Source organism: Camelina sativa, chromosome 5, assembly GCF_000633955.1.
Source record: "Camelina sativa cultivar DH55 chromosome 5, Cs, whole genome shotgun sequence".
Taxonomy (NCBI): Eukaryota; Viridiplantae; Streptophyta; class Magnoliopsida; order Brassicales; family Brassicaceae; genus Camelina; species Camelina sativa.
The window spans coordinates 28792955-28804834 of NC_025689.1; the positions used below are offsets into that span (position 1 = coordinate 28792955).

Genomic DNA, 11880 nt, shown 5'->3' on the forward strand with positions numbered 1-11880 from the left:
GAAAATATATAGGTTTGGGTTCACAAATGAGATGGTTAGGGTTTAGATTTTACAAGTAGAACGAAAATATATAGGTTTGGGTTCACAAATGAGATGGTTAGGGTTTAGATTTTACAAGTAGAACGAAAATATATAGGTTTGGGTTCACAAATGAGATGGTTAGGGTTTAGATTTTACAAGTAGAACGAAAATATATAGGTTTGGGTTCACAAATGAGATGGTTAGGGTTTAAATTTTATATATGTCGGTTTGGATTTATTAAAGAGCGATTTAAGTTTTTTAATTTTATAATAATGTATACAGAATTTAATTCCTTATTGTTCTTTTTTTTTATAAGTCTTTAGTGGAATTCAAATCGAAATTGAAATTAATTATTCTATTTGTTGTTGTGAAAGAATGGTTGGATTGAACTTCGACTTCGTGATGCTGAATTTGACAAAGCACTCTTCGTATATGATCTACAATGTCTGCCTCTACTTTAGTCATGTTATACAAGGAAGAGGACTAAAGTATTTTGTTGCTTTCTCTTCTTTTATAAGGTTGTTGATCTCCTTGCTCCTTATGGAACTATTCAACATTGACGTCAAAGCTCATGGTATGTACACTTGCTGTATATTTATATAGTGTGCGCAGTGGTATTCCAAACTTTTTTTACTTACTAACTGGTTCTCCTACTGGTGATTGTGTGGTTTCTCCGTATTTCCTGGTGTGGGAGAAAGGACTTGTGAAGGAAATGACTTGTACATAGAAATGATTGAGAGTGGTGTCATCAAGCTAGGTGAGAAGAAGAATAGAATTGAAAAGAGGAAGAAAAAGAGAAACGAGAAGAGAAGCTTAATTCATTGTTGATATTTTTCATTTACTTTTGGAATGTCTTCAGCTTTCTTTTCCCTGAGATCTTTCTTCTCAATTATTTATTTATTTTCTTTTGAATCTTTGTTTGTTTTTGTTGTATATTTCAACTATGGTTATTTTTTAATAGGGATTTGTGCTTTTTAGCTTTATGAGGTGGGACTGCTTAAATTTCTCAAAACAAATATTTTTAATTTTAAATCATATTTCATGAACAACGGTGAAAGTAGGTAAAAAACAAAAATAGTCCTTCCAAATCAAATACCTATAACAAAATCATTAAAAACACACACAGTATATGTCATTAAACAAAATCAACAGCCAAAATTAAGTAAAAATAATAACAAAACTAAAAAAAAAGACCTCCGATACATCCTAAAACAATAAAAAGAAAGCATTATACTCGAAAATTCCATGACAAAAAAATAAAATAAAAATAAATAAAAACACATAATAACAAAAAAAAAACATATAAACATTTTCAAAAAAAAAAAAATATATTTTTACATTACAAACAACATGCAAAACTAAACACTACAATAGTTATAAAGAAAAACAAAATAAAAATAACCCCGCGCTATGTCGCATATACTACTATCCTAGTTTCTTTAATAACACAAAATTCTTAAAGTGTAAAAATAAAGTTGAGAAATACTTAAAGAGAAGTTAATGGATTTATGCAAAAAAATTGTAAAAAACGAATCAGCATATAGTGAATCTCTTCTGCGTAACTCTGATCGTGGCATCCACTTTATATTTAGTTTATAATCTATAAAGCTTGATATGGTATTAGAAGCTTTATTGTTCTGGGTTGGTTACTTTTCTGATCTTAAACCATGTTTTGGTTCAAAATGGACAAGGGAAATCATGATATTGAGGACATCTCGGAAATTTTCCAAAATAAATCATTCAGACTGCAAATGGATGACATACGGAAGGATGCAGATCTTTTAGATATATTCATATCGATTAAGAAAGTGAAAATTAAATGTTATTATCACTAATCACCACAATGGTAATTAAGAAAACACATCTAACAGTTAAATAGACAACCACAATTTTGAGGCACTTCGACTTCAGGATCGTCAAAACATTTGCCAACTCCATTGTAACCAGTATAGCAGCTTAAACGGCAATCGACAAGATCACATGGAGTTTCTTTGTCAATCGTCATATGACATCGCTCCCCCTCAGCTCTTTCAACCATTAAAAAAGCTACGAAAGTAAAATATCGTGTTATGTATATTAGCATGATCAATCACAATTCCATAAAGTTATCATGTACATATCTATTTTAGATGCTTATAAATATGGAAAAGTACGAAATTACCTGACAATACAAGCATGAGTACAAGGAAATAAGAACATGATAACTTGGTCATGATCAATATATATTACAGCTAAATAAAGACCGAAGTTTTGTGAAACTTGAGATGATACGGAAGGGTCCTTTGTTTTGATTAATGTTTAAATGACTGTGTATAAATGTTGTTATGTGTAGATTATTATATAGGTTGCTAGGTATGGGGTGTTCTTTTTTCTTTGTATAAGTATCACTATCATTCAAAGCAAGATCTCTAAACATTTGATTTTTTTTGGTCAAAGATCTCTAAACATCATATAAATATCAAACCAAATTCTTTAGGAAGTTAAAACCATACCCAAAAAAAAAAAAAAAATTGGGACACCGATTAGGGCAACGAAAATACATATTCAGTGGAAATTTATCATGATCCAAATCTTCTTCTTTTTAACTCATATCTTATATAATAAAGTAAGGTTTCTTGAAACTTATGTTCTAATAAGATGACAAGTGGCACTCAATTTTTTTTACATGCGTTATTTTTCACTCTATTCTTTTGACATGTGTCATTTTTTCTAAAATTTAGATACATTATTTTCATAAGATTTAGTTATACTTTTATACTAAAAAAATAACCTATCATTTTTTAATATCCATTTAGGAATTATATATTTTCTAATGAGGTATCAATATTCTATATAGTTACCATAATATTATCAATATGGTAAAATATTTTCTAATATTATCACTTTTTTGTATTAATTCTTAAATAACTTCAAACTCATTCTCTAATAAGCTGACAAGTGACACTCTATTCTTTTGACATGTGTCATTTTTCTAAAATTTAAATTAATTATTTTCATAAAATTTAATTATACTTTTATACTAAAAATAACCTATAATTTTTCAATACCCATTTAGTAATTAATTTTTCTCTAATTAAGTATCATTTATCAATATTTTATGGTTACCATAATATTATTAATATTGTAAGATATTTTCCAATATTTAGTTCACAATTTTTACATCATATTATCAATTCATTTTATTCTAAAATAAGACCAATTAATTTCAATCTAAAATAATATAAAGATATGAAAATATGAAAAATTATAATATTTCTTTGTTGTTAAAATATTTAGTTCACAATTTTTTACATCATATTATCAATTCATTTTTTTTTATTAAAGATATAAAATATAATATTTCTTTATTTTTTCGAAAATATAATTTTTTCTGTATGATCTATTTATTTATTGGATAAATTAAAATAATATCAAGACATAAAAATAGAATTGCCATAATCTGAATTCTTAAGATCCATCATATATTCAGTCGGTGCCATTTTTTTATTAATTCTTAAATAACTTGAAGATTTAAGAATAATCATAATAATAATTTATTGTGTATTAATTTTTTATAATGTAACTCCCACGATAAATTTTAATGTATTAATTGTCAAACAATTTATGTTTTACAATAAAGATGAAAAACCACAATTAAAATTTATGGTATATTTATTTAGAAATGTAACTATAAGTCCCATGATGTTTGGAAAAAAAAAAAAACTGAAAACCTTTCAAGGTACTACTGAAGTATTATTGCATAAACAAAACTAAAAAAAAACAATTTTTTTTTATAAATATCAAGGCAAAATCTTCATCAAATTGAAAACCTCCTCAGCGTTGTTTCTCTCTCTCGCGACGATCGCAACGATGGATCGCATGTATCGCATGTATCGCAGCGTTGTTTCCCTATTATCACCTCACATTACTTTATAAAAAAAATAATATGAAATTTTATAATTTAATTTAAAATTTGGAGCATATGCAGAAATAAACATGTCTAAGGCTCATTTTTGCACAAAGTATGTCTATCTTCTTTACGTTCAGTTTCTACTTCTTCTTCATGGTTTGAAGTGGCAAATGTTGTTTAGCATGTCTATTTTATTAAGTTTCTAAAATTCATGTTAGTCTTTGAGTAGTCAACAAAATGATGGACATAAAACCAAATATTCATTAGATACTTATGATATTTCTAGGTTGGTGCTGCTTCAAATCACTATCACCTTTTATTTTGATGTGCGGTTACTTTTTTATGTATCTTCTATTAGTTTAGAATTTTAATATACATAAATTACTCATATATGTACTTATTTGGTTTTTTTTGGTCAAGTTTAAAAAGTTTGATCTTTGCAAATCTAAAAAAAATCTTAATGTACTTTTGCTCTTCACAAAACAAAAAAAAATTATGTACGAAACAGTAAACTATAGTGAGAGTGAGAAGAATGTCTACTAAATATGTGAATTCACGTCATTGTATTGGTCATCATAATTTGATAAGTTTATCATCTCCATCTATCTCCATCAAGAACCTAAGCCGAGTGTTCATCTTTTACTTATCATGTTCAATTTACATTATATTTTACTTATTAAGTTTTGTTGTGACCATCATAATTGCTCATGATGCCTTTGTGGGCAGATGAGGTAATCTAGAAACAAATTACATGGATGAGGATGGTATTGAGCGTACTAGATCTGATGAATGGTGAGCTTATACAAAATATATAATCTTCACCGAAATCAATGGTGGAACTTATATCAATTTAAATTTAATTTTTTTGTTCTTAAAAAAAATAAACTCACAAATTTTTTTTAATTAAATCAAATAATTTAACTTTATTGATTTTTTATCCAGTCTGTAATGCTATTTATTTAGAGGGGGGTATTGAACCTAACATTTTAAAGGATTTTAAAGTATGCTCGGTTTTTAAGCTTTATGCTCGGTTTTTTAAGTTTCATGCTCTGTTTTTTGTTTGAGACTTTTTTATGCCTAATAAAAGTTTTTGACGACTAAAAAAACAATCTAGATGCAAGGAGAGAGAACAAACATGAGAACAAACACGATAACAAATCGTTTGGTATAGAGTTTTCTTTTTTTGGTGTTATAAAATATTTTAAAATCATTCAAAGTTTACTATAAAATCTCATAGAATCTAATAGAGTCTCATAAAATAACATTTTATTTTCCTTCTTTTTTAATAGAATACCTCTAAAACACAAACAAATCTCCTAAAATCTTTCAGAATTCTAAAATTTTAAAATCCTAACAAATCCTAAGAATATCAAGTTTAATACCCCCTCTTAGTAATTGTATATGTGTGTCAAAGTTGTAAGTTTTCTATTATACTTTTAAACTTTACATTTACTTTAATAGTATATCGATACGAATTTATATATTTTTTTGGTCAACTGAATTCATTTATCTTTTTGTTAATATTTTCTGTGTGAAATACTTATGAAGTTCTTACCATAATATTCAAAGATAGAATAAATAGTAAATAATTTGATTAATGGTAGTTACTGAAACAACCGCATCTGGATTCCCAATCCATGCACAGGATTCACGGGAAACAATCTCACCGGAACCCCATAATTCCAGCGAGACAACCGGCATAGAAATCGCTCCTTACAAAAACTTTCACAAATACACCAAACTCCATCTCATCTAGTTACTGAGTCGCACAACCAACCACCCCTAGCGACCGAGTAACAAGAGAGGTGTGCTGGAATATTTGATTCCGTCCAGCCATGGACAACACTGTCCCACGAATACTCTAATTTACTATCAACTCCTCTAGCGTCAAACGGCACCTCCACCTAGTGTCGAACGTCCCCCATCGCACCACTTGCGAACCAACACACACACCGACGCTCACGGCATCACTTCCGTCGATCTCTCCTCATCCAAACCTAACTCTAGCTGTCCTCCTAAGACCCAAACACACAACAACATGCTGGTGTCGACCGACATCACCTTGGTGTCGCTCGACACCCCAACCTTACGAAAAAACCGTCTATGCCAGACCACGATACAAACACTTAACTAAAACACAAACCAACCGTTCTTTCACAAACCCACCGTTGGATATGAAGATTGTAGCACCACGAAGCTACCTACCAAATTCCAGCCAAATCAGACTCTGTTTCATCCTCTTACACCAAGCCTGCAACCACGATCGAGCGACACCAAGCCTGCAACCACGATCGAGCGACACAAAGCATGCAACCACGATCTATGCTTCTCCTTCAGCCCCTTTTCGCCGCAAAACCCCAACTCTCCATAATACTTGCTTCCCATACGAATAATCACAAACAATAACAACTAAGGAAAACAACCCATGGATTCTTCTCAATCCATCTTACCCATCAAAAATCTATCACAATCATTCCAAACCCCTATATAAGCCTAACATCAACTACTTACCTTGGTTTAGAGACGAAATATGAGGAAGGAGCAACAGCTCACCACCACCAGTGCTCCCCTGTCGTCCTCCACGCCACATCATCGCCACTATCCTTCATTCTCATCCCCAAAACCATATCCTCACCTCCCTAAACTCCAAGGATACCCAAAAACCTCTTATCTTCTCTAGGGCAGGAAAATGGATGGGAAGGTAATCCCTCACATGAAGAGAGCATTTTCCTTTTATAGGGAAAGTTTAGGGTTTCTTTAAAACCACTAAACCACATTAGACTAGGGATTTACCAGAACCGCAACCTCTAAAAGTGAAACTCCGTTCACGGACGTTACAGTTAATATATTTATGATAATTATTATTAAATTTATTTTAAATTAACTAAATATATTTTAATATATATTAGTTATAAAAATGTGTATATAATTTATTATTTTTAGGCTTTTTATCCACGCATTGTGTGGGACTTTTTCTAGTATGAATAAAATTGGAGTGGTGTGTAACATATTGTGTGTTTCTCTTCCTTCGTTTGAAGGTAAGACTAATAAAAATCCCTTATGAGAAAAAAAAATAAAAAAAATTTGGAGTCGTGTTTAATCTGCTAATTTGCAATTATGGTCTCTAAACATTTTTTTTATGAACACAGAAATATAAAATTTTATATATACAGTACTCAGCTGTGGTAGAGTTACAACAACACACATATCTACATGCTCATTGAACAACATGGTTAGTGGCTGTACTGTACTATCAACAAACATACTCACACGCCCTTGACGAAATTGCTCTTTGATCACAAGTCACAACAATATAGAAACACCAAGGTGATGATCGACCATAGTACCAGATACTTATTAACTTACGAGACACCATGCCGTTTGCTCAGAATCCTGCGAATACAAAATACACATCGTTGCTAACAGGATGAGATATATCAGTTTGAGTGAAACAAGGCATGGAGTGGAGTTTGATTACTGCTGGTTTTTGAATTGTTTTTGCGACAAGGTTAGAACCACTCAGCCATGCATTTCGGGTAAAGGTCACTCTCTGTAGCAATGGAGGCGAGGCCACGAAGTTCCTTCTGAACTTTCCGTCTCTCGTAAAAGACTGAGCAAGCGAGGGAATTGCATTTCACTCCGCATTGCACAATCCAGTCTCCCCCACCACAGTGTCTGCATATCTGCAAAATATAATAATATAAATAGAAATCAAGTGATGGACCAAGGAAATTGGAACTGAATGCAGCTACAGAGATTCTGTAATCAGTTCATATAAATATTAGAGATGTTGGAGTACTTACCGTGGCTAGGTGTTGCATCTCTCTCTCCAATTTTGAAGTCTTCCAAATCATGGTTGCAGCAGCAGCACTTTTATTTTTGAGGCACCGGTTGCATAGCTGAGCAGATTCCTGAACAACTTCCCCACACAAGATGCAATGTTTCGAGAGATAAAAATAATCAATTCTAGCTTTGTGCGAGTTTCTAGAGTTTAAGGGACGTTGACCAAGGGAAATTCTGGTGGCACGGGGCATCTCCAAAAACCACTGGTTTAAGTCTGCACCCACAAGTCCAAACACCCTTTGCAAAGCTGGTATAATTTGTTTGTTGATGTAGTATAAGTCATTCAATCGGTAGGGTGTATCGATGTCCAAAAGAACCAGTGGGTCCACCACCATATCAACAAGTCGAGCTCCAGGCTCCCCATGGATCACAACATAAGGCACTCGTTCAGCATAGCGTGGCTCTGTCCGAGGGTCTGCTCTCATTGATTTGGTTGCCACAATAGCTGCTGGAGGAAGGAGTGAAGAGTCTCTTGTGCTATAAGTCCCCAACCGAACTTCTTTTGCAAAGACAAAATCTTGGAGAGACACTCTCCCTGATAGTATCCGCTTCCACTGTCTATACAAGTATGTCTTAACCTGCACAACGAATAGAGAAAAGCAGATATAAGCCACTGCAGTTTCAGCTGATGATATGAAAGAGCGCAAGAAATACAATTTGTACCTTAGAGATGTTCTTCTTTTCAAAAAAGAGTCTCAACGATTGCTCCATAGTTTTTGCAACGGCTTCACAAGTGTCTCTTCGAACAGTTTCAATACCTTTTGCATCAAATATAGGCTCACTCTGATCTGGACTTTCATAACTGTACCCAACATAGCGCTTCTTAGTAAGAAGGAAACAAGGGTGATAGACTTTCTCCATCTTTAAAGTGACTGGGTGTGGGTTCATTTCAGATATTGCAGATGCAATCTCTTGTCCAACTAAAAAAGCTTCTTTTACGGTCCGTCCTTTGAGGAGGACAAACATACTACACAAGTAATTAAAATGCATGAGGCCACATGGAAGAAGCAAATAAAGAAACTGCGATACATACTTGCCAAGGCTGCTACAATGACCATAATAAACACTCAGAAGTATATACAAGTATATATTAACTTATGCAAGCATGAAACCCTGGTTATACTTTATTCTGGAGGAAGTTAAAATAGTGCCACGAAAGATGGTGGTAAATTCTAATTGGGTTTCAAATCTTGCAATCACTTTAACTAGATGAGTAGATATGGAGCTTACCTATCAGTGTCACCATACACAACTCTAGCGTTCCATTTATCATTTGCATTGACGAACGAAATAGCCTTCTCAAGTGTGCTACGACCACACTGGACAATGCTATCTGCCAGCTCTGCACAAGGCATTCGACCACTGAAGCCAGCAGCAGTATAGCCATAAGTCACATTTGCTATTAGCTTTAAAGCAAGCTGCCTCGCATTAAATATCTGAAAGAAGACACTATATACTATCAAAACTGAAAATTTCATGCTGGAACCAAAAACTTGGGCCACTCTCTCATTAGCCAATCATCCCTAATCAAGATAACTATACCCGGTGAAGAACTGCTTCTGAAGGAGTCAACTTTTTCATTGCTTTTTTCACCATTATTCTTGTAGATAAAATTTCCTCTAGCAGCCTTGGTAAAATTCCACTACGTACCTATATGTAAGAAGAGAAGGTGATTACTTAAGCAGAAAACAATGACGCTTTTGGGAAATAAGATAACTTGTTTGTCTTGAATATGATGACTTTGGATTCAAGATTTAATTTTCTCAAGAAAAGCAATGCACATTACCTCTGGTGGCACGTACATCACACTGTTTGGGGTCTGCATGATCTGATTTAAATCCTGAAGAACATCAAGGTCTAGAGAGTATGAGCTGACCCCAAGGGTGTTCATCTTCAAATGTGCAAGTTTTCCGAGACATGTAGAAAAGCACAAATTATATGCTATAATCATTGAAGGGTAGAGAGATTGAAAATCCAACACAATAACAGGATCATCGTAGAATGCAGACTCTGGTTCCATCACAAGAGGTACACATTCCATAGCTGGCTGAGAAGCAACCTACATGATCACATGGTTTACTTAGGAGAATGTAATGAGCAAGGAAGTAAAAAGATTATGAAACTTTACTGCAAGAAATTTGTTATGGAATGGAAGCTAGGAGAAACAATCTATGGCGATAAACAAAACGAGGGTTCACCAGCCCATCCTTTAAGGTCCGATGACTGGTTGATAATCCAAGAAACGTTATATGTAAAACCACTTGGAAGTAGCAGATAAAACAAACCTGTTGATTTCCTGGAGATATGGCAAGATAATTTTGTGTATGTGCTAATCTTAAAAGCATGGATTCCACTCTGTATTGGGAACCTCGGGAGAGAACTGAGAAAAATTCTATGCCAAAAACACGTGCAAGTTCTGACGTACGATTTATCTGCAAACGATGATTTAGTAGAATAAACGACTTGCACATATATAATTCACTATGTACATCAAATTGAAAATGTTTCATACCATGTCAAGTTGGCTCAGAATCTCAAGGTTCAAATTTGCTCGGCGAATCACATATTCTATGCATCGATATCTTGCACCAGCAGGACCACTCGAAAACCATTCTGTCAATACTTTATAGGGGATTGATGGAATCTTTTGCCTCAAAACAGCCTCTGACACAGCTTCAATCGTGTACATGTTGAGTTTAACTTCCCCGCGAATCAAACGCCATGCATTGAGAACAATTCGACCTCCAACATGGACACCACTAGCATGTGTGCGGCCCCACTCGTCCTCAATTACCACTTCTTCTACTTGAGCAGGATCAGCTACCAACGGGTCTGGCAGTAGACTATTAGCAAGCTTTCTCTTATTTGAATCACTGGTCGTGGTCGGGGATGGCGTCCTAGATATATTATTGAGAAATCTTATACCAAGCTGTGCAGCCCTTTCAGCCAAATAACCAATGGATCCACCCTGTATATCCCAGCCCAAAAGAATATCTGGATCCCATTTACATAAGGTCTCAATGAAAAAACTGAATAGTTGCTTCTCTTCAACGAAGACAGACAACTTGCATCCAGATAGGCCATCAACATTCCTGTAGTGAGATAATAGTAATAACAAGATTGAAAAAGCATATTGGAGTAAGAAAATGATTGAAGTTCAAGGTAGCTTTAAAGATATAACAATAGCACGAATACATCAGCTGCAGTATTTTAAAGAATCCAAAATAAATGAATCTGGTATATTACCTCTGATCAATGCAATCTGGACTAAATAAAAGCACAAATACTTCAGTTGCAAAATTATCGTCATTCTGCACGACGAGAGCTATGACATTGACAGAATCAAATCGTGGATCAGGTCGCAGGTCCCCTCTAGACTCTGCATGAACCTATAAGTTTACAGAAATTAACATGTATCAATGAACCTTTTCCCAGAAAACATCATCTTTACCACAGAGGGCCTTTTGGTAACAGCATTAACACAAAAAATGAGTAACATATCATACTAAGATAAGCTTTAGAGGCCAAACTCCTTAACGAGATGATTTTGTCTTTCTAAGTCCCAAGTATCCTCAAGCATTGAAAAAATGATTACTCAAGTAATTGCAACATCAACCCAGTGAAAACAAAACATTGATTAGCTCACTGTGAGGCTCGAAGAATGAAAACTGTAGCATGAGACTTTCAGTTTTTTTTTATCTTCGCAATGAGTTGTATTACATGAAATGAGGATTCCACAGTACACAAACCATTCAAACTCTCCATGCTTAAATCTATGCGTGCAAAGGCCATTAGAGGACTTTTACAGATTGATTAGCTTCATAAAGAAGAGGGTTAAGTTAAAGCACCTCTATACTCAGCACTGTAAGCTGTTGCCCTGCCCCCATGCTCGCAGGATCTCGGAATCCAATTTGACTTAAGGGAGTGGGCCCTGATGTCCCATCAGGACCTGAAATCTGAGACATCTCTTGGGAAACACTAGTCTGAAAGTTAAGACTATTTCCTTTGTGTTTCAGATCTATATCAGACTCTGTATAAGCATTTGATTCTGAATTCTTATTATGGTGCTGCATGTGCTCAGACACAGACATCACATTAGATGCAGAAGCAAGATCAGTGAAACTCGC

General features: G+C 34.0%; 2 protein-coding genes across 7 annotated transcripts in view; both read right to left on the minus strand.

The window, feature by feature from the left end:
• Positions 1822-2419, minus strand: LOC104787759 (defensin-like protein 159). Its single transcript, XM_010513382.2, has 2 exons — positions 2183-2419; positions 1822-2067 (listed from the first exon to the last, which is right to left on the minus strand). Exons 1-2 carry the CDS (start codon positions 2232-2234, stop codon positions 1886-1888), a joined length of 234 nt encoding a protein of 77 aa, XP_010511684.1. The 5' UTR covers positions 2235-2419; the 3' UTR covers positions 1822-1885.
• LOC104787761 (DNA polymerase zeta catalytic subunit-like) overlaps positions 7004-11880 on the minus strand; it is a 10284-nt gene continuing 5407 nt past the window's right edge. For all 6 annotated transcript variants that reach the window (XM_019246056.1, XM_019246055.1, XM_010513391.2 and 3 more), the window contains 10 exons: positions 11000-11142; positions 10266-10845; positions 10039-10185; positions 9540-9812; positions 9296-9403; positions 8984-9189; positions 8417-8720; positions 7714-8331; positions 7389-7593; positions 7004-7303 (listed from right to left, as the gene is read on the minus strand). In XM_019246056.1, coding sequence (XP_019101601.1) covers positions 7420-7593; positions 7714-8331; positions 8417-8720; positions 8984-9189; positions 9296-9403; positions 9540-9812; positions 10039-10185; positions 10266-10845; positions 11000-11142 — 2553 coding nt within the window. In that variant the 3' untranslated portion in view covers positions 7004-7303; positions 7389-7419. The remainder of the gene's footprint in view (positions 7304-7388; positions 7594-7713; positions 8332-8416; positions 8721-8983; positions 9190-9295; positions 9404-9539; positions 9813-10038; positions 10186-10265; positions 10846-10999; positions 11143-11880) is intronic.

Coding starts and splice junctions, on each gene's coding strand:
- LOC104787759 (XM_010513382.2), bottom strand. CDS start 2,234: ATGACCAAGTTATCATGTTCTTATTTCCTTGTACTCATGCTTGTATTG. Junction 2,068..2,182: donor ACTCATGCTTGTATTGTCAG/GTAATTTCGTAC, acceptor TTACTTTCGTAG/CTTTTTTAATGGTTGAAAGA.